Here is a 22392-nt window from a genome sequence, read left to right as displayed (position 1 = left end):
TTCTTGCCAAGAATCTCAGTCTCAGGGTCCATTTCCCAGAGAACCTAACCAAATACAACTTTCCACAATTCCCCTCCTCCGCTTTGAACCACCATAACATCAAGGTCTTTAAGGCATTAATCACTGCCTAACTGTTCATGAAGCACCAATAAAATGTTTTATAAAAAATGTCAGAGTTCAGTTAAAATCTCTAGCACATCTATAAAAACTTAATGCCTCTTCACAGCAGACCGCTCCTGTCTTGCCCGCAGCTCCCCTCAGCAGTGTATTTCAGGAAATTTGCCTGTTCTGCTCTCCACTCTGCCTCTGGTGAATCCTCTTACCATGCTCCCCCCACCCCCACACTCTGGCCTGCACCCCAGTTCTTCTATGCAAAAGTAAATCTTTACTTATTTTTTTTCCCACATATTTTTTTTTATTTGTTTATACAAGCACTGGGTACAGTCAGAAACATGGAAGGGTGAGAGAATTCACCGGAGCCAGAGCGAGGAACAGAGCAGGCGGATTGACGAAATACACTGCTGAGGGGAGCAGCAGGCAGCAGGAGAGGTCTGCGCGCCATGTGGGACCCTCGCCTGGTGACCGGGGATTGAACCGGTGCTGCAGAGGCTGAGGGCAGCTTCGCAACCCAGCGCTCAATTGCTGCGCCACCAGGGAGGTCCGCAAAAATAAATCTTTAAAAAAAAAAAACAAAACCAACTTAATGCCTCTTAATCTCTTGCTCCAAGTATAGAGATATAAATTATATAAGGAAGGTGGTAAAAAGGACATGTCAATGATGGCTTTAAAAATTCCAAATTCCATGCTGTCCAACACTGTATAAATTAAAATATTCATGGAAATTAAAATAAAAAAGCAGTATAAGTATTTTTATTTTCCAAAATTGTTCCCTTTCAACTATTTGCCCCAAATTCTTTTCTTGACCTAGAACTAAAAAAAGTTGGAAATGCTTTATACCTTCTTATACTTGTCACTAATAAAGAGAAAAACTTAAATCATTCTGCCACCAACTCACGAGATCTTTTTATCTCCTTTGTAACAACATGCAAAAATATAAACATAAATGTGAATTTTCCTGGTCAGTTTCCCACAGTTATGAGCTAAGATATTAGGGTGAAGGAAGAAGGCGTGTAACAAATCAGAGATATTTGCAAAATTTCTGATCATTCAGTTCTTGATAATTATTCTATTATAATGGCCACAGACATCTACTGAGAGAAGAGACATCTTGAGTTAGAGAAAATCATGAGACAAAAATAACTTGAGCAAACAAAATAACCTTTTCACCTTGGTTTTAAAACCATTGTTGCTGTGCAATTTTAATTACTTCCCCCATTCAAAGGGGCAGCTGAACTTGACTCTAACACATACTTACAATAAAAGATAGACATGGGACTATTTTCTCATTCTCCCTTGCATGTCCAATAAACCACAAATGCCTTGGATAAAGTACAATCTCAAAATCACAGTAACAAAGCAAAAGCATCAATTTTCCATGCCTTCGAGTTACTAAAAGGAATTGATCTCAGTGTTTCTCAATTCTGACAGTACTTTGGGTCACCAAAGCTTCCAAAAGTCCTGAATAAGCCATCAATAGAACACTGAATCAAGAAGTAGTAGTGTAGCCATACTACAGAATACTATTCCACTATAAAGAAAGATGAAATGCTATCATCTACAGAAAAATGAAAGTAGTTTGAGGAAATTACATGTTGTAAAGCAAGTCATAATTACAAAGACAAATACTGGTCATTTACATAGCAAACAATTCAATGGAGTAGAATATCTACAAAAACTAGCAGCAGACATTACAAAGAAGTAAAAGTTCTGTAGATAGGAGAGGGGAAAGGAAAGACAAGGATATATAAGGGAAGATGGTGGGGAAAAATTAAAGTTAATCAAATAATACATTAAAAGCACTCTTTTCAGGGACAAACTTCAGGTAGCATAAAAATGTAAAGTTTCAAGTTTGCTAGAAACCCTGGAAATATTATTCAAAGCCCAGGACTAGATGACCTCTCAATGCTTACATGTAATCTTGATCATTTAAGAATACTCATTCAACTGTATGATAAAGGTGTTCTTCTAGATATTTAAATGGTGTTCAACCATTTTAGAGATAATTACAGTCTCTAGGAATGATTTATTCAAAATAGTGAGAAGTAGAGGCAAGTCTGTGGAATTTTATTTGAAATATTTAGCAAGACGTTCAAAAATATTTTAAATAAAGTATGAGTTGTTTTTTTAATTTAAGGGTGATTATCCTTGTAGCATGAGATGTAAAAAGTCGTGACTATTCCTAACCTTTAATCCACTAAAGCTATCTTTTTATATTGAAATGGAATCATTTAGTGAATACCTAGGTTCATTTATATTCAAATGGAAAAATCTAAATTTTGACATCACAACCAACTTTTACCAAGAAAAAATATTCTCTAAATGTGTTATTCCCCAAGCCCACATATCACTCAGAATGAAATACCAATTAAGGCTTTGGGAAGTGGTGGGAGAAGTCCTAACAGCCAAGTTACACTAGAGACAGATTAAATCAAAATCCCTAGAAGTGAGTGTTTTTAGAGTTCCCAGGTTGATTCAATGGGCAAAGATGGTTGAGAATAACTTTTCCAGGAAAAAGAGGAGTGTGTCATGTAGAATGCCTTAAGGTCGACAGATACAGACACACACAGAAACAGACATACACTCACATTCTAACATTTTCCCCTTTAAATCTTATTTTCCCTTTTAAATCTTATCCAGAGGGCCTCCCCAGTGGCACAGCGGGTTGAGTGCAGTGCTGTGAAGCTGTCCACAGCCTCCTCAGTAGGGGTTCGATTCCCAGCCGGCCAGGGAAAGACCCACCCACATGGCGCAGCAGACCTCTCCTGTCACGCCCACTGCTCCCCTCAGCAGTGTATTTCTGTTGTCTGCCTATTCTGTTCCCTGCTCTGTGAATTCTCTCATCCTCCCAAGCCTCTGGCCTGTACTCCAGTTCTTGTATAAATAAATAAATCTTTAAATAATTAAATAAATCTATCTTATTCAGAGAACAAGATGCAAGAAAAATGGAAGCTGTGGTTTACAATAAAAGCTGCCAATACCTATAATCAAATGTAGCAAAGGAGTATTTGAACATAACTCCCCTGAGCCCCACCCACTTCCTTCTTCTACCTCAGGCCTGGCATTAATGAATGTGCCAGCATTTTACAAAAACTGTGCCTATCGATGCACAGATGCTCCTTCTTGGTCCTTTAAGTGATTCTTAAAGCCATATGGTAACAGGGTTACCACATGATTTGGATCAGTCTTTATCTACGCAAACATTTATGATTAATCACTGAGTAAAAATGTATAGGTTCCAAGTTTAAAAAGTACTAGTCTGCTTTCTCTTTCTTTGCAACCTTACATTTTCAATGCATGCCACTCTTACCAGCTGTTTAAACTGCAGCATAAGCCCTGTATCTCCAGAATTACGCTGCTGCATTTCCTTCTCATCAATGTTTTGTTTGCCTATCCCAACAGCGCTCATTACAGTAAGCTTAAGATCCACCTACATAGATATCATATTTATAAAGGGAATTAAATTAAGTTTTATATTGAATTTGACAGGAAAATGGAAGTTATATAATATTATTCAAGTCAGTTTTTCAGGGAACTGAATACTTCCAAACTCTATGACTTGTAGACAAATTGTTTCCCTGCAGAGATGAAGGGCTTTTCATATTTCACTTTTTTGGTATCTCAAGATTTCTCTGTGAAGCACTGAAGTGGGGCCTAAAATAAGTCTAAGTAATAATTCCAAATCGTCCCAGGCAGTAGCACTACACAGTAATCTCCTAGGCCCCTGACCTGGTTAAGTATCAAGTTGCCAGTTGCAATGGTCCAACCTGGAATCTTCAGCTCCACCACCTTTTCTACCAAAATCAAAGAACTGCACTGAGGAGAGAGCAGGAACGGAATGTATAGAAAGATGGCAAAGTATCAAAAAAGTAGAAGGTTTCCCCTTGTTTCTACCATTCCTTGTTTTTTTCCCCAACTGATTTTGAATCCTTTATCATCACAGTTACTCCCAGCTTCTCCAGGACAGGATCAGTGCACCACATACAGTAGGTGCCCCCTAAATGCTTATTGAATCAAAGCAGGGTGAGTGACCAAAGAGAGGACAGAAAGTGCAAGAACAGAGAAGTGGTAGAAGGCAGAGAGCAAATCTGTGGTGCGAGGTTCAAATGGATTTCCCTTGTCCAGGAAGAGGAAATTAAAAAGCCAACACAGATACTGGATTCACACTATATTCTATCCTGCACCCCAAGTCATTCTTTCTGTCTTACTCACTACAGCAATAGGAGACAATATGAGGGAAAGTTGGTGTGTTCAATAGGCAGGTTAAACACAATAAAGGACATCTGAATATTATGGGATCACATTTACGTTTTATATAATCACATCCAACCAAGCAGCCCATTAATTTCTCAAATACCTAGCATTTGTTGCTACTTAATAGAGGAGGAAAGAAATGGAAAGTCAAATAATGCCAGAGTAAGTATTAATTTTCTAGGCCACCTTAAATCTCTTTGGAACAAATGTGGATACAAATAAATAACTTTAATCTATAAATTAGAACTCTGGTTAAAATGCCAGGAAAATTACTGTCACTTGAAGGTTTAGTTTGCTTATTTTAATAAGATAAAATTAATAGAAATCAGGCCTCCCTGGTGGCCAAGGGATTAAGTATCAGCACTATCACTGCAAAGGCCTGAGTTCGATCCCTGGCCAGGTAGCTAACCCTCATGCTGCAGCAGACCTCTCCTGTCTTGCCCGCTGCTCCCCTCAGCAGAGTATTTCAGTCAATCTGCCTGTTGTGCTCCACACTCTGTCTCTGCTGACTCCTCATCCCCCTGCACCTCTGGCCTGTACCCCAGTTTTTCTACACAAAAATAAATAAAATCTTAAAAAAAAATTAATAGAAATAAGAGGAACATTTCTCTCATGTAGTTACTCAAATAAGTATTGATTCACCTTCACCATTATTCCACCCCCAAAATAAAAGTCAAAAGCAAATGTTACCTCATATTTGGAGCAAAGAACAAAAGTTTGGTCTCCTCCAGAGAAGATCTGCTTAACAATATGATACTTAAAACGATCTGTCAAAAAAAAAAAAAAAAAACGTTCAACAGTATATTTTTCAATAAATAAAGGTTTCCCTCGAACCCTTTTTTCTAAGATTCCAAAATATGCTTCAGTGGATTCTTATCCATTAGAGTTATGTCAGAGAAGAAACCTTCTCTCCTGGTTCTTTCCCCAGAATTTTTTCTACTTCGAATTAAAAATACGTAAAATGGTACTGTCCACTCTAACCCTACCTCCACCCCCTCCCAACTGTCAACTAATCCTGACCTCATTTCGCTTTCCTTTTTGATACTTGTCATGCTACCGACTTAAAATTTAAAATGGTCACTACTCTAAGTGGCAACTTATGCCTAGTAAATAGTTCAACATCTGAGTTTGGTGGCCCCTACCCACTTCAGGGTAGGGCTTGACATAAGGACCTCCATTTCCTATTCCCTTCATCACCCATCACATCGTGCCCATGGCAACACTAATACCACCACATTGCTTATATTTCTAAAATATTATCTCAAGTCTCCCCACCTTTGCTTTCTACCTCCCCCAGTGCACACAGCATTCTCCATGAATAGCACCTCTTAGATCATCATCAGATCAGTGCTCCTGGAATTGTGCAATTCCACAGTACTCACCACTGCCCACTCCCTCATAGAACTCTACCTGGCTAACTCCAAATCATCCTTTAAGACACAACTCAAACTTCCTCTAACAGGGATATTCTTTGATGCCTTCCTCTGTGCTCCCACATTACCAGGAAGGTTCCTAAAACCACAGCATTTGCATAGTAAATTGAAATTTTCCTACTTACAAAATCATTGTGGAAAACATCCAAACACAAACCTACGACCTCAAGAGCTAGGTTATAGCTAAACTTTGAAAATGTATGGTTTCAAAGTAATCTATTAAACATTTGAGTTTTTAAATGGACATACTTCTTATGGTCATGCATGAATACAATGCTTTAGAGAAAAGGAAATTTTAAAATGACAGAGAATAGGCACCAAATAATCTTTCATTTTTGGGAACATCACCTAACAAAATCTTATTTATTTTATATTTTATGTTCCACTATGTTTTTAGATGGTCATATAGTCATTCTATAAATATTTACTGCATAAGATGTTTGTGCCAAATCCTGTACTATGTACTAGGATTACAATAAAGAAATGACTCCCTATCTTCAAGTTTCTAATAATCCAGTGGGAAACTTATGAAGATGTTTTTCAAAAAATCCTGATTATGCCATAATTGTGTCATTCTATACCCTTCAAAATCAAAATCAAAATTATCAAACCACACCTCCTTGAGACTCTCCAGCTCCAATCAGACTCTAGATGTGTTATTTCAAGTGACTCATACAGAGCGACTGCCTTATTTTGTTCCAATGGCAAAGGCACAGCTAACTAATACTAGTTAACTGGAAAAAAATAGCATAAAAAGAAATGTCACATTATGAACAAAATAGGAATATAAGGGGAAGGTGACACAGTATAAGCATTAAGACTACAAGCTTTACAATGAGGCAGACCTGGGTTTTAAGTCATGCCCCCAGAATCTATGTGATCTTGAGTAATTACTTAATTCTTAATTAAGCAATTACTTAAGGAGCAATTACCTCCTTAAGACTGTCTCCTCACCGCCAATATGAAGATAATCACCACCTGTCCTTAGGGTTGCTTTGAGTGCTTAGCATAGTGCTGGAACTTGGCTAAGCATTCATAAAACATTAACTCTTATTATTAGCAACACTGATTAAAAAAATATTTACACACCATCAACAAAGTCTTGGGGCCAAAATAATATTTTCACCTTTCTTTCTTCTCTAGGATTTCGACTACAGAGACTGTGTATAGTAAATGTTCATATATTTGTTGTTTGATGTTAAAATACCTCATGATCATTCCCTTCAAAAGCTACTTCATAGATTTTACCATTTAAAACATCACTAAATTCCAATGAAAATTCTGCTTACCAGCTCTGGCTGAAAGCTGGCCACTGTGGGCAGCCCAGTACCCTTTTACAGGAGATGGGCACTTCACGTTACAGGTGTGTCCAGTTCCTAACTGACCTCTTGCTCCACAACCAAATGCATAGATGAGTCCAGAAGAAGGCACGAAGGCTAGAGTATGTTGTCTGGGGGAAAAATTTAAATTAACTTGTCAGCACAGTTTCTTCTGTCATCGATATTGGTACTCCGATATGGAGTCATACTCAGACTCCACGTTTGAACCCAGCAATTTCTACAGGTGCCCCTAAAAGCTTCCCCTGTATTTACATGTGACTCTTTCTGCAGTGGCTGGTTCTCCATAATACTATCTTCCCACTCTCTAACTTCTGAAGAGGGCGGCAAGACTTAGACCAAGTTGACTGGCCTGCTGCATGCCTGTGGGATAAGAGGTAAGGAGCATGGTGGACCTAAACAAAATTTCCATGTTCTTCGAGACTCTGTCACTTTCCTTCCTTCAAGGCTTCCCCACATACTGTTAGCCTTTCATCCTTAAAGAAGCCTAATATCCCCACATTACTCTGCTTCATCTACAGCCCTCTTTACCACACATTACTCAGGTCTGACCTCCTAACTTTCACCATTGGTGGGCACACAGGTAAAATTTCCTTAAATGATGGAGGTTGTATCTAACCCCATTCTCCATCACAAAGACATGATCCATTTTTGAGTCTTAAGAGAAGCTCTTACAAGCACTCACCTGCCACAAGCAATCTGAGTTACTTCACTGCCCATAAGCTCTAGAACTCTTCTTGGATTAACCTCGTCATTCATGGAATCATGTCCAAGTTGTCCACAGGAACCAGAACCAAAGGTAAAGACACCACCACTCTAAGAAGGAACAAATTACTATGTGACTTCACTGAACTCTAAGTTTGAGTACATTTCTTTAAAACCTTCTATAAACAAATCTCATACCATATAAACTTCTATATAAGAACACTGCGCTCGGGCCTCCGCGGTGGCACAGCGGTTGAGAGCTGGGCTGCGAAGCTGCCTGCAGCCTCTGCAGCACCAGTTCCATCCCCGGCCACCGGCAAGGGTCCCACATGGCACGCAGACCTCTCCTACCACACCCGCTGCTCCCCTCAGCAGTGTACCTCGTCAGTCTGCCTGTTCTACTCTCCGCTCTGATGAATTCTCTCACCCTCCCGCGTTTCTGACTGTACCCAGTGTTTGTATATTTAAAAAAAAAAAAAAGAACACTGCACTCACTTGATACCTGTCCAAAATCAACTTCTTTGGAATATTCATTCAATAGAAAAAAATAAAAAAAGATTTTAAGACTACATTTTTATGGTACCAAGATATCATTACTTAGGAGAAGGTGTACCATCTGTAAATTTTTAACACTGCTTAAAAATACAATGATGGGCCCCTCCTGGTGGCACAGGGATTAAGTCTCAGCATTATCACACTACCACCGCTGCGGTTAGAGTTCGATCCCCAGCCACGGAGCTAACCCACATATGGTGCAGCAGACCTCTCCTGTCTTGCCCACTCCTGTCTTGCTCCCCTCAACTGTGTATTTCAGTAGATTTGCCTGTCCTGCTCCCCACTCTGTCTCTGGTGAGTCCTCTCACCCCCCATACCTCTGGCCTATACCCTAGTTCTTGTATGCATAAACAAATAAAAATAAATCTTTTTTAAAAAGTACAATGATGTGTTAGGAAGTAAATCAAAAAAGGAAAAACAAAGAGATAGATGAAATGAGATGATTTTGCATGCTCATTCACAAATATTATAAATAAGAAACTAAAAGCTTTACAAACTCCTTTTTAACAGCTATACTTGAACAAATGCTGTCATTTTATTAAAGTGTACCTATAATAGTTCAACATGAAAATACATTCCACTTTCTCTTGATGTGACTGTTTTAGAAACCAAAAAATGGGTTGATAATTTTAAAACATTAATCACGCTTCACTTTCTTTTTTACGTATTTAAATGTTTTAAAGGAACACAGGATGTTGCCGTATATATTAGAAGTTAAGGTTATTTATCTTGAACTAATTTAAACACCATCACTACTCTCTCTAAAAGACTCTCAAAAATATTCAAGCAACATTAACTGTCTATGTCATACTCGGCACTAAAGCACCACAGCACAAACCAGTGAGCTCCAAGCCCTTACTTTCGTGAGGACTGCAGTATGTTCTTCTCCACAACTAATATAGACAACTTTCTGCGTTCGTAAGAGTTTCACATGGCAAGGAGACTCTCGATCTAGAATGAGATATACAACATGATGTCACTATCATTTATTTGCCTTGGAATTGAAATGTACACAGCTCTCTTAGCCTGAGAGTCCCCCTAGATTCTTGACTCACATATTCTTCCTCCTGCCTGCACCTCCACTTGCATGTCCAACAAACATGTCATTTTCAATATAATTAGAACCATTGTTAGTATATTTAGATTGGGTTCCTAACACTCCCAACTCTGCCCACCCACAGCACATACAACACGGTTTTCCTCATTTCATAAACGACAACTTCATCTTTCTAGTTCTTCCTCTATTTCAAATGACACATCTAATAATAAGCAAAACTGTCTTCATCTTCAAAATCCAAATTTATTCCCACTTCCTCCAAACTGGTCTGCCAGATTGATCCCTAACCCAGTAGAGCCAAAGTCAAATTAGATCACTCTTCTTTCTCCGCAAAACCCTCAGTGTCTTCCCCTTTCACTGAAAGAAGACTGAATCCTTACTGTGCCCTGTGGGGCCCTACATCATTGGGCCTGCACTGTCTCCCTGACTGGGACCCTGCAGCTCTTCAGCTGTTCCACCCACTGCTGAGCACACCAAGGGTCTACCAGCATCAGAGTCTTTGCATATCCTATTTGCATATCCTGTTCCTTTTGATGGGAATATTCTTTGCCCACTGTCTACAGGCCTCTTTTCCTACCTGTCTGCCCACAGGGTTTTAGCCCAAACATAGAGACCCTTCCTGAGCACCCATGTCAACAGGGAACTTGACTCTCAAACCCTCTGACATACTATGTAAGGGCTGGTTTGTTGTTTGCTTCTGTCCATACAGACTCTGCATTCAGCAAGAAATAATCTATTTTGTTTATTGTTGTACCCTTAGTACCTACCATGGTAGGTACTCAAGCTATCAGCACATGGAAGTCCTCAAGAAGCAGGTATTAAACAAATGAGTATTTTAAACTAAAGAGACATGTGACAGCTTACTTACCTTCTTCATCACTGAGCCCTAGCTGCCCTGCGTTATTCATCCCCCAGCCAAAAACGGCTCCTGAGAGTGACAGGGCAAAGCTGTGAGCCCCTCCAGCAGCCACCTGCGCCAGTGGGATCCCCTCCAGGGACCTCACTCTCTGCGGGCTGGTTTGGGAGGGGAACTCCTTCCCCAGGCCCAGCTGCCCATGGCTGTTCTTTCCCCATGTGAAGAACTGACCATCTGAAACAAGAGTAGAAGTTATACAAATGCCATTCCCCCAAATTGTCTAGGCAGAACAATACTTATGCCCCCCACACACACCCCTCCCAAGAGCAAGAAAACAGAGACACTTCACACTGTACAACTACCAAAACCAAACTTCCCTTTGTTAAGACAAGAGAAAAATAAAACAGTCCTACTACCCTCCAAAGGCTATTAACTTTTATACAAGGAAAAAAAATAAATGTTGAAGTCGACTCAGCTTTAAAAGTGCCAATTACCAGCCTTAGGTGCACTAACCAAGCTGAACCAGTTCTGACCACACCAAGACCATGAGACCCAGGATTTCATGAGGGCTAGCTGTGACCTGGCCTATACTGTAGCCCCTGGAGCAGGACATGGCAATGCCTTACCCTCAAGCTTATCATAGCTTATGGCTGGCTTGGGTTTCTCCACATTGGTCATTTTCATGTATCGGGAGTTTACAGTGGAATATAGCTTGACAGTAGGCTTCAGCTTGACTAGGAGCTATTGCTAAGAAAAACCAATCTTCTGTATGCTCAAAACACTCAAGCACAGTCCTGCCCCTGCTCATCATCCCCCATGAAAGAGTTGCAATGGCAATGACAACTACTTTCCTTCCTCGTCCACATTCTGAGGAAGGTCTGAGCTATGCAAAGGATATCTGAGCACTGCCACTGTCCAACAGCAATGCACAGACCCTAACCAGTTAAAGGTTTCTAGTTAGATAACATCACACAAAAAAAACGCCTACAGAAATGGTTTCAAAATTAACATAACATTAGCATGTATTTAATGTTACATTACCAGCTGCAAGAGCCAAGCAATGCCAGTTGCCACAGGAAACTTGTAATATCGTCTGCTGGTTCAGCTTTTGTATTAACCTACAACAGAAAAGGTTTTTTCTTTTTTTGAGATGGGCAATCAAAAACAATTGTCAGAAATATTCACAATAAAACAGTTATAATAAATAACATCATCTTTCCTAAAAAACATTTAAAAAATCAAATGCACAATCATCTAAGATACAGTTTTCATAAGGTCTACCAATAACCTCCTGCTTCTAGTTACTATTTAAAAACCCTCTGCTGGGGTCTCTCTGGTGGTGCAAGGGATTAAGTCTCAGCACTATGAAGCTATCAGCAGCCACTGCAGCACGAGTTCAATCCCTGGTCAGGGAGCTTCCCACATGACGCAGCAGACCTCTCATGTCTCGCCCGCTGCACCCCTCAGCAGTGTATTTCACTGTTCTGCTCCCCACTCTGTCTCTGGTGAATCCTTTCACTGCACCTATGGCCTACACCCCAGCTCTTGTATGCATAAAAAAAATAAAATAAATCTTAAAAAAAAAAAAAAACCCTCTGTTAATTCCTACATTAACATCTCCAAGTCAGGGACAAATGGAAGAAGCTACAGAAAAGATATCCCTAAGAATATGACGGGTAACTATAAAATACATAGAAGGAAATATAGGTGAAACACTACGTGATTTGCATATCAAAGACATCTTTACAGACACATCACCCAAAGCAGTGATAGTGAAGGCAAAGATAAACAGCTGGGACTACATCAAATTAAAGAGCTTCTGCACAGCAAAAGAGACAATAACAAAAACAAAGAGAAACCCCACCAACTGGGAGAACATTTTTGCACCCAACACTAATGATAAAGGACTGATCACAAAAATCTGCAAAGAGCTGATGAAACTCAACAACAACAAAGAAAATAACCCAGTCAAAAAATGGGCAGAAGAGCTAAAAAGAAACTTCTCTGAAGAGGAAATGCAAATGGCCAACAGACATATGAAAAAATGTTCAACATCACTTGTCATCAGGGAAATGCAAATCAAAACTACCATGAGATACCATCTTACACCAGTGAGAATGGCACATATTAAAAAAAATAGCAACAACAAATGTTGGCGAGGTTGTGGAGAAAAAGGAACTCTCCTGCACTGTTGGTGGGAATGCAAACTGGTCCAACCACTATGGAGAGCTGTGTGGAGATTTCTGGACCTACTAAACATAGAGCTTCCATATGATCCAGCAATTCCACTCCTAGGTATTTACCCAAAGGACACAGAAACATCAATTCCAAAGAACACCTGCACCCCTATGTTTATAGCAGCACTATTTACAATAGCTAAGCTTTGGAAACAGCCCAAATGCCCGAAAATAGATGACTGGATCAAGAAGATGTGGTACATATACACCATGGAATATTACTCAGCATTCAAAAAAGATAAACACATGCAATTTGCAGCAACATGGATGGCGCTGGGAGGGATCATGCTCAGTGAAATAAGCCAAAAAGAAAAAGAAAAATACCGGATGGTCTCACTCATAGCAGGAATCTAGAAAACTTAAATAAGGGATCAGGAAAAAGAATAACTATAAGAAAGTGAAAATCAAAATCAACAAAAAACTATGAACCAGAGACAATTTTTGGGGGGTGGGGGCCGGGAGGGGAGGGATTGGGGTCAGAATGGGGCATGTGCAGTTGTATGGGGGAATATAAAAATAAAATTTATTATTTAATTAAAAAAAAAGATTTCTAAATATGTATTCTGTGGCAAACAGGAATTCTAGTTTCCATGCAGTTAAATTTTAATTTTTTTCTGTATGTTAAAGTGACTTTTGAATAAACTGAATTACTTAAGCTCTTAACAGAGGAAAAAAAAAAAAAGAATATGACGGGTAACTAAATGGCTTTCAAAATGAATGGACTGCCATGATGCAGCAATTCCACTTCTGGGTACATATCTAGAAGAATCAAAAGCAGGGTTCCAAAGAGATATGTGTACATCCATGTTCACAGCAGCATTATTCACAATGGCCAGTATGTATAAGCAATCGAAGTGTCCATCAATAGATGAATAGATAAACAAAATGTGGTATAAACATACAATGGAGCATTAATCAGCCTTAACAGAAAGGAATTCTGACATGTTATAACATGGATGAAACTCAAGGACATTATGCTTAGTAAAATAATTCAGCCACAAAAAGACAAATACTAAATATCTCCTATAAATGGAATGATAAAGGGGGACTCCCTGGTGGTGGAAGGGGTTAAGACGCAGCACTATGAAGCTACCCACACCCTCTGCAGCACTAGTTCGATGCCCGGTCAGAGAACTACACACATGGCAAGAAGACCTCTCCTGACTCACCCGCTGCTCCCCTCACCAGTATATTTCAGTCAATCTGCCTGTCTGTTCCCCACTCTGTCTCTGGTGAATCCTCCCATCCCCCACACCTCTGGCCTATACCCCAGTTCTTGTATGCATAAAATAAATCTTTAAAAATAAATAAATGGAATCAGGGAATCATGAAATTCATGCAAATACAAAGTGAATGGTGACTACAAATGGCTGGATAGAGGAGAAATATGGAGTTATGAAGAATATAGAGTTTAATTTTTATAAAATAAGTTTTTTGGAGATTGGCTACATGTGAATATACTTAACACTACTGAACTGTATACTTAAAAATGGCTAAGATGGTAAATTTTATGTAATGTGTACTTTACCACGATTTAAAAAAAAAAAAAATACAGGCATTGCCTCCACAACTCTGATTCCTTAGAATGGTAGGGATGGAAGGCCATATGATAACTTTTCAAATCTCTCCTCAGTATGCTCAAGGGAAAGACAGAGATAAGAAACACAGAAAGATATGGGGGGGGTGTGTGTGTGTGTGTGTGTGAAAAGTGCTTATAACAGTCTAACAGTTTGGTAGCCTGGGAATATATCCTGCTATTTTAATAGCGCACAGTTGCCATGTTCCTCTTCATTATGTATCTGCCATGGGAACAAAGGAGCCAGACACACCCTCAGAAGGGTATCTTGGAAGACAGATGTCCCTTGGGGGAGCTGGGGATTATTTAGATTATTTAGGTAGACATTGTGTTTATTAATGTTTTATTTCCTCAGATATAAAAAGTTGAAAGAGTTCACATATACTTTTACTACTAAATAGAATTCAAGTATTTTTTATTAAAATAACTGCAGAATCATATGCAGCTGTAAGAAACAATACAGAGATCCCTAGTACCCTAAGTCCAATTTTCCCCAGTGGTGACATTTTGTAAAACTATAGTATATCATCTAAAACAGGATATTGACACTAATACAATCTGTCAATCTTACTAACATTTTCCCAGTTTTATTTTTAATAATTTTCCTGTGTGTATTTTTTCCACCTGTGTAGGTTCATGTATCTACCACCAAAGTTAAGGTACCTTTAGGCAGCCTTTAGGCTGCTGTACCACAAGAATTTCCTGTGGTGCTTTTATTACCACTCCTCTCCTCACCTGTACCTAGCCCGTGGCAACCAAAAAGCTAGCCTCTGTTTCTAAAATTCATCATTTCAAGAATGTTGTGTAAATGGAATCATATTATAGGTAACCTTTCAGGATTGACTTTTTCATTCAGAATGAGTCCCTGGATATACATCCAAGTTGTCGTATATATTGAAAGTTTGTACAAACCCATTTTTTGAAAATGCATTACTGACTAGGGGACAAAGGTTTCAGAAGTTCTGTAAAGCAACATTCCTTTTTTCCTGGCCAGTTTCCACTCCAGTTCCCCACAATGCTCCCTTTATAGGTCACCATTACCCTTGTTGCAACTTCACAGTCACAGCTACAGAAAGGACACAGGTCAAAAGGACAAAGACAAATAATTGGGGAAGTAATCCCTGGAGGGAGACAAGAAGGGAGGGAGTGTGAGCATGTGCTGTGTTTTACCCACTCACTCACTCAGTCCTCACAAGAGCTCCATAAGGAACATAATACATAAGTCCACTTTCAAGTTAAGAAAATGGGATTTAGAAAAGTTAAACAATCTGTCCAAAGTCATGCACTAAATTAGTAAAAAGCGAGTATTAGGAGACTGACTTCAAAGCCATGTTACTTTCCATAATAATAAGGTATGCATTAACATGTTCTTTCAATTAAGTTATAATATAAAATTACATAAAAGTGAAAACCTTATGGATACAGAAGGTATCCATAATTTAGATATAACCAATGATAATTAAATTGCTAACACAGATTACTTCATTTTTGGAAATGAAATGCCACTAAAAATCTTTGAGTACTTGGTCCTCAGAAAACTTTCATCATTCATGTTATACATCTTTTCCCCAACATTACACACAATTTAATTAAAATATAGTACCCCTTTTTTTCTTATAGCCACTCTCTTCCCACAAAAATCATATTAATTTTTGGGAAAAAAGAACTGAAGAGATTACCTGCTCTAAACAGGCAGCAAATCAAATCACTCTTACCATCCATGTTCCTCTTTTCTTTAAAACAACTGTTAATGAAACAGACAAAAATCTAAGAGGGGTGGGCCTCCCGGTGGTGCAGCGGTTGAGCGCTGGGTTGTGAAGCTCCCACAGCCTTTGCAGCACCGGTTCAATCCCTGGCCACCGTGTGAGGGTCCCACATGGCGCGCAGACCTCTCCTGCCACCCACTGCCCCCCTCAGCAGTGAATTTCGTCAGTCTGGCTGTTCTGCTCCCTGCTCTGGCTCTGGTGAATTCTCTCACCCTCCCAAGCTTCTGACTGTACCCAGTGCTTGTATAAATAAATAAATAAATCTTTAAAAAAAAAATCTAAGAGGGGCAAAGAGTAAGAAGAAGAATATAATGTCCTTTAAAGGGGACAACATTAGGGTAGGGTAGAAGAGGCCATTTACAAAACACACTTGTGCTAAGAAGTATATGTGCTGGGCACTCTTGGCAAAGCTGATGCCAAAATGGGTAGTTCAGTTCTTCACCAAGACTCCCTTGTCTCAGTACTTAAAAAATAGGCATTAAACAAAGTACCATAAGAGGGATATGCTGTACATATACAGTATAAAGGAAGAGGAATTAAATAAACTGGTGGCCTCTTTGGACATTAAGAAACCTCAACAAACTTACATGCTACCAACAAGAAGTCCACCCCAAAGTAACTTTAATATTCTAGATATTTTCCCAGTGTGAAGCATCTGTTATATTTAGCTAAATCTTAATCTACATTTATTGGAATTAAACAAATATTTAAGAGACTGAAAATCACTTTGTTAGTATTTTTGTGTTTAAGAATTTACATATATTTATTTGTTATTTGCTCTTCACTGTTCACAATCCTTATGTTAAACTGGCCATAGTTAAATTTGCTTAAATGAGTAATTGATTTAGGTTTTTTTGTCCCAAATTTAAGCAATTTCAGTTGAAAGTTATTAAGTCCAACATGTGAAAATCTGCACTTTTTTAATTCAAATATTCTTTGAGTAGTAGGCATTTTGCTAGCAATCAGGCTACTAAAATACAGTTCCTGAACAACTAATTTCTTTAACTGGAGATAGACAATTCTGTAAATGATTACAATTTCTGTGACAAGTGTAACAGTAGAAGGCACAGAGGTGGCACAAAGAAAACAATGATTAAATGAAGTAATAAGCAGAACCAAGACCAAGGAGTCTAACAACACAAAGACAGCAAATCACATTTACAACAATTAACATTTGAAACTCTGATTCCTTTCTGTGACATTCTTACCTGGGCACTGCCACCGAATCCTCTGTAGTCATGAGTCCTAGCTGACCATCACTCCCTGCACCCCAAGAAAAGAGCTGGCCCCGGTCACTGAGGGCCAGACTGTGGGACTCTCCACATGCCACATGGACTATGTGCTGATCTGCCAAGGCTCCAATTTGCTCTGAAAGAGACCAAACCAGAGGAAAATGTATAATCCAGAAACAGGGATGACACAGAATTATGTACTGGGCAGTTCTGTTTCTTAATGAGAATTACTAAATTTGTTCATTCATAGAAACTTTAAATGTCACATGTCTGAAAGCTATCAGTTTAGACCCAGCTACACTGGATAGCACACATGCCTGCAGCACCACACACAATCCCAGGTGCCTGGCACCTCTCTCCAGGAAGAAGCCTGAATATTTCGTATCTAGAGAAGTTGACCCGAAAGTAAGAGGGAAAGAAGTACACTACTAAATTATGGAATTGAGGGTAATTCTTCCTGAGAACAATGAGACACCACCCTCTGCCGCCCCAACAATACACATGCATAGACATACACAAACACACACACCTTTCTCCACTCAAATCCATAAAACAGTCATGTATCTAGCCAGGAGAAAGGGGGATTCCTTCCTAGAAAAACAGCCCCCAAAGAATATACCCATAGTTTCTGACATTTATGGCTCCCCCCAAAAAATGTCCAGCTTCTGCCAATTAACAAACCTTGCCTACACACAGCTCCACTTACCTTTTAGTACCTCAGTCTTAAATATAAAGGCTTGCCAAGAATCACAATATACATAAGGAAACTTAACAAGAAAGAAAAGGAGAAAAACTAACAGAAGAAAATGAACTCTAAAGAAAACAGATCATGCAATGAGCAGATTTTAAAAAAGAAGTCATTGCAAAATAAAATAAGAAAGGAACATTCAAACCTTCAGAAAGCAAGCAAAACTGTTTTAGAGGAAGAAAGTGATATTTTTACTTGGCAGCATAAATTTAAGATAAAAGCCTCCAAAATCAGAAAATTAAAATTGAAGACATTTTCTAGGAAACAGAAAAAAAGTCAAGACATTTTCTAGGAAATAGAATTAAAAAAAGCAATGAGCAAAATTGGTGGGGGGAAGGTGTTTCCAAAAAGACAGTGGAGAAAACAAAGATCAAAAATCTTGAGACTAGAAAAATTCTTGTAGCAAAGGATATGAGTTTCATATTGAAATGACTTACTGAATGCTCGGAATAAAGACTGACAGGAGACCTGCTTCAGAGCACTTTGTCTTAAAATTTCAGAACACCAAGAAAGAATAAAAATTTCTAGAAAGGAGAACAACTTATATACAATGAACATAAATCAGAATGGCATCAGATTTCTCAGAAGCAATACTGAAAACTAGAAGACAAGGAGCAATGCCTTCGCAATTTCGAAGAAAAATGACTTTCAACAGAAAATTCTATATCCATCAACTATGAACCAAATGTGGAGAGGGAAAAAAAGATGTATTTTCAGTAAGGCTGATTTTCATGTAATGCTCTTAAAATATTTTAACTCCCATGCTGCCTTTCTCAGAAAGTTACTAAGATTATGCCTCAAAACAAAGGAAGATTCAGGATCCAGGACACAGAAATCTTACATAAGAAGAGATGAAGAACATTTCCAAAACAGCTATGTAGCAGGCTATCAAAGCAAAGTTGGAGGGATGACTCCAAGGTGAAAAAAATATAATGCCATCTGATGAATTTTACACTATTATGAGTTTTACAGTTCGGTCAGAGTGTATAGAGGTCACTATGCAAGAGAAACCAAATTTGGCACATAAAGTCATAATAACCAAATTAATATAATTTACTTACTTAAATCTGTCAAATTGATTTTCCAAATCAGTTATAGGGGAGCAGAGGTTAAGAGTCTGTGTGTAAGGAAGAAGAAAAGAGTAAGGACAGAATATAAAAGAATCCTAATCCTTTCTGGTATGCAGTCTCAAGATCATTTCCAGTAGTTCTTAGAATAGCATTATAAACATGTTACTTAGAATAAGAAGATAAAAACCAAAAGAAAGAATAGAAATTAGTAACCTCTGGGAGTGAGAATCAAGGGTAGGGACAGAGAAGGCAGGGAATTGCTATTTGACCTAAACATAGTTTGTGTAAATCTGTTACTTTATAACAAAAAATACACTCAGGCTGGAGAAGTCTCCTGAGCGATGCTGTAACTCCTGTTGTTCCCACTGCTCGTGTTAACTTCTCCCTATTACACCCTGTTGCCCAACTCAGACTTGCCTCTAAGAACAGTCCTGTCTTTACTTTGGAAAAATATATGGAACTCCTGCCAAAGTAACCCAGATGACACTCTACAGCCATGGCCAGATTTCCACCTTGTACCTCAGTTCCAGGACTTGGTAGCTTTTATGTTCTCCCAGGACTGAGAGCCTGACATAATACCTCAGCTGTGACTGAGGCTTATCCTCCAATACCCGACTCCCTATGCCAACCATTAGACTTTCCTGCTTGTATGCTAACACAGCCTCACAGAGAACTGTCAAGGGTCTCCACTGTATGACAGAACACTCTATCTGATCTACCACCTATCTCATTGTCTCAAAATCTGTCAGTGGAATCCCTCTTGATTTTATTTATCACAGCTGAGTAGTCTCAAATGAGTACTTAAGATTCTGATAACCACTTACTTCCAGTCCTGTCAAGCCCTAAGCAAACCACTTCCTGTCCCATCACATATCATTCTGTTTCACAGAAACAGACATCAAAGTCCTCACCACCACAACAAAACTTGCCGTCCCAAAGGCATTCTGCTAAGGAATGCAAAGATTTGTAGAAAATTAAACCATCGGCTTAAGTTTTTTGTTTAATTTCCAAGTTTTTTCGTATAGTCAGAAAATCAAGTTCACCTGATTCAGACTGGGAATCTGTTACAATGAGACTATAATCTCTCTTCTAGAACCTACTCCCTAGGTCAGGCTAATGTGCAGTAAACACTTCATTCACACCTCTCACTGAGAACAGTTGGGAACATGCAGGCTGCAGGGCACATTTTCACATGAGGTTCTTCTGATTCATTCTGTCAAGACTAAATACACTATATTTCGCAGATAATGACAGTGCCTCAACCCACACGTTAAAATAATTAAACACACTGAGGAAATATTTGGCATTTTTGGGGGGGTAAAAGCATATTTTTTCTCTGATCCTCTCATAGCAACACTTTAAAGTCATTAAGTCTTTAGCGATGTTATCGACTGGTAACAAGGTAAGAGGGGAGAACAGTGGCAAATGTGGAATGCTGCTTTGAGCAAGTGAGACGTTCAATTGAACTCACAGCATTAGCATTATTTCTACTTAGCTTTTGAATGCAAGGTAATTTTTAATTTTATTTTCAAGTTAATACTAAATCTGGCACTAAAGCAACAACGAGCGGTGATAGAGGGATGATATGAGCTTAGAGGATAGCTGAACAAGTCAATACTTACTTAATCCTTGCAACAACCCTTTAAGGCATGGCCACACTAAGTCCAGATCAAAAGAAGTTAAGGAATTTGGCCAAGGTTCACAGCCAATGAATGGTGGCGCTTGGCGTGGAGCTCAGGTTTTTCTGACTTCAAAGCCATTACACCTTATACTGTCTTCCATCGTGGAAAAGGACTAGACAGATTTTAAATTGGTAAAAGTCATGATGAAGTACATAGTCCAATTATGAAAAATGTAAAATGGATTCTTTTTCCTTATCGATCAAATGAGAAATATATCCAATAGTCTGCTGCTAACATGAGCAACTGGGTAAAAGGTATATACTACAAAATTAGTGATTGATAATTGGTATTTTTTTTTTAAGAGGCATGTTTTTCTTTATTTATTTGTTTGCTTGTTTGTTTGTTTTGTTTATACATGCACTGGGTACAGTCAGAAGCGCGGGAGGGTGAGAGAATTCACCACAGCCAGAGCGGGGAGCAGAGCAGGCAGAAGGACCGAAGTACACTGCTGAGGGGAGCAGCGGGTGGCAGGAGAGGTCTGCGCACCATGTGGGACCCTCGACTGGTGGCCGGGGAGCAGCCGGGGATTGAACCGGCGCCGCAGAGGCCGCGGGCAGCTTCGCAACCCAGCGCTCTACCGCTGCGCCACCAGGGAGGCCCGATAATTGGTATTTTTAAAGTAATAAAACTAGAATAAAAGACAGCAAATGTCAGCAGTATGACATAAGGTTAACCGTTCATCATTCAGCTCTCTCCATTCTGCTTCCCCAATTGTCTCCTCTAAGATTTCACTTTCCTTCACAGTAGAAAAAAGTAGAACACGTAATGTGGGAAATCCAGCACTCACCCTGTCATTCCATGGATTCTACCTCACATTTGCCCCAGCCCTGATTTCCATTTTCCACTGAACCTCCACCCTAGTTCCCGTCAAGCCCCCCACTGCTACCCTCTGCTCTCTTGGGGCAGTTTTTCTTCAAAGTACTATCAACCCATTACGAGCTGTGCAGCCAAATTTTACTAAAGGTTTGGGCTGATACAATACCTTTACCTCAACAAGCCACTCAAAAGTGAATATAAGATCCCAACAGAGAGAATATCCAAGCACCGCATTTTCCTCCTGGGTTCTCTCTCTTCCCACAACATGACCAGCCTCTCTCCCTCATCTTCTTACTTCTGTAACTGAAAAGTCCGGTTCCAAAGTACTTTCCAAGTACTTTCTTAGTTGTCTTTATCTAAACATGTGGGATGAGAGAAGGTCTGTAACATGTTTAAATGGGGTCTCAATTCTATAATACAACTCATAGTTTAAAGTGACCCCCTATAAGGTCAGGAATGGCCACAGAGCAGGTTTTCTATGATCCAGCAGACCAGGTAAAGGAGGAGTCAGAGTCCTCAGTGGTTTTGCAGGTTTTTATTTAGATTTACCCAGTATATGTGATTCCCAGGTACACGGCAGGCAGGAGCGCTGGGGGACCGGTAGGCTGGCAGGCCTCCCAGCCCCCAGCAGGTCTTTGCTCTGGGCTCTCCGGCCTTCTCTCAGCTTCTGCTTCTCTTGCTTCTCTCTCGGCTTCTGCTGGCATCCCCGTGACGCCGCCCTTAAAAGCCCAGTCGAATCACATCTACCTATGCCCACACCCTACTCAAGGTGCCTGCCATCAGGCATGCATTCAGGACCGCAGGGTTCCGTCATCTATGCTAATGGCGGGAGGACAGAAAAGCCTGATACCTTTTATCTTACCCTACTGTCCACCCCCTCAGGGTTTTCTGCCATACAATCTACATATATACAATTTTCTTAGCAAACATAAACACTGCAGTCATGGACCA

General features: G+C 39.5%; 1 protein-coding gene across 4 annotated transcripts in view; it reads right to left on the bottom strand.

The window, feature by feature from the left end:
• The window catches only part of HERC3 (HECT and RLD domain containing E3 ubiquitin protein ligase 3), a 111819-nt gene that overhangs the window by 54950 nt on the left and 34477 nt on the right, over window positions 1-22392 (bottom strand). For all 4 annotated transcript variants that reach the window (XM_054688510.1, XM_054688511.1, XM_037530726.2 and 1 more), the window contains 7 exons: window positions 17102-17261; window positions 11356-11432; window positions 10327-10548; window positions 9261-9352; window positions 7827-7957; window positions 7094-7254; window positions 5062-5138 (listed from right to left, as the gene is read on the bottom strand). In XM_054688510.1, the coding sequence (XP_054544485.1) occupies window positions 5062-5138; window positions 7094-7254; window positions 7827-7957; window positions 9261-9352; window positions 10327-10548; window positions 11356-11432; window positions 17102-17261 (920 nt within the window). The remainder of the gene's footprint in view (window positions 1-5061; window positions 5139-7093; window positions 7255-7826; window positions 7958-9260; window positions 9353-10326; window positions 10549-11355; window positions 11433-17101; window positions 17262-22392) is intronic.

The sequence above is a fragment of the Talpa occidentalis genome, unplaced genomic scaffold, assembly GCF_014898055.3.
Source record: "Talpa occidentalis isolate TD23 unplaced genomic scaffold, MPIMG_talOcc4v2.1 talOcc4.6, whole genome shotgun sequence".
In the NCBI taxonomy this organism is placed as follows: Eukaryota; Metazoa; Chordata; class Mammalia; order Eulipotyphla; family Talpidae; genus Talpa; species Talpa occidentalis.
Note: the sequence above shows the minus strand (reverse complement) of the source record. Positions and strands in the feature narration are given on the sequence as shown.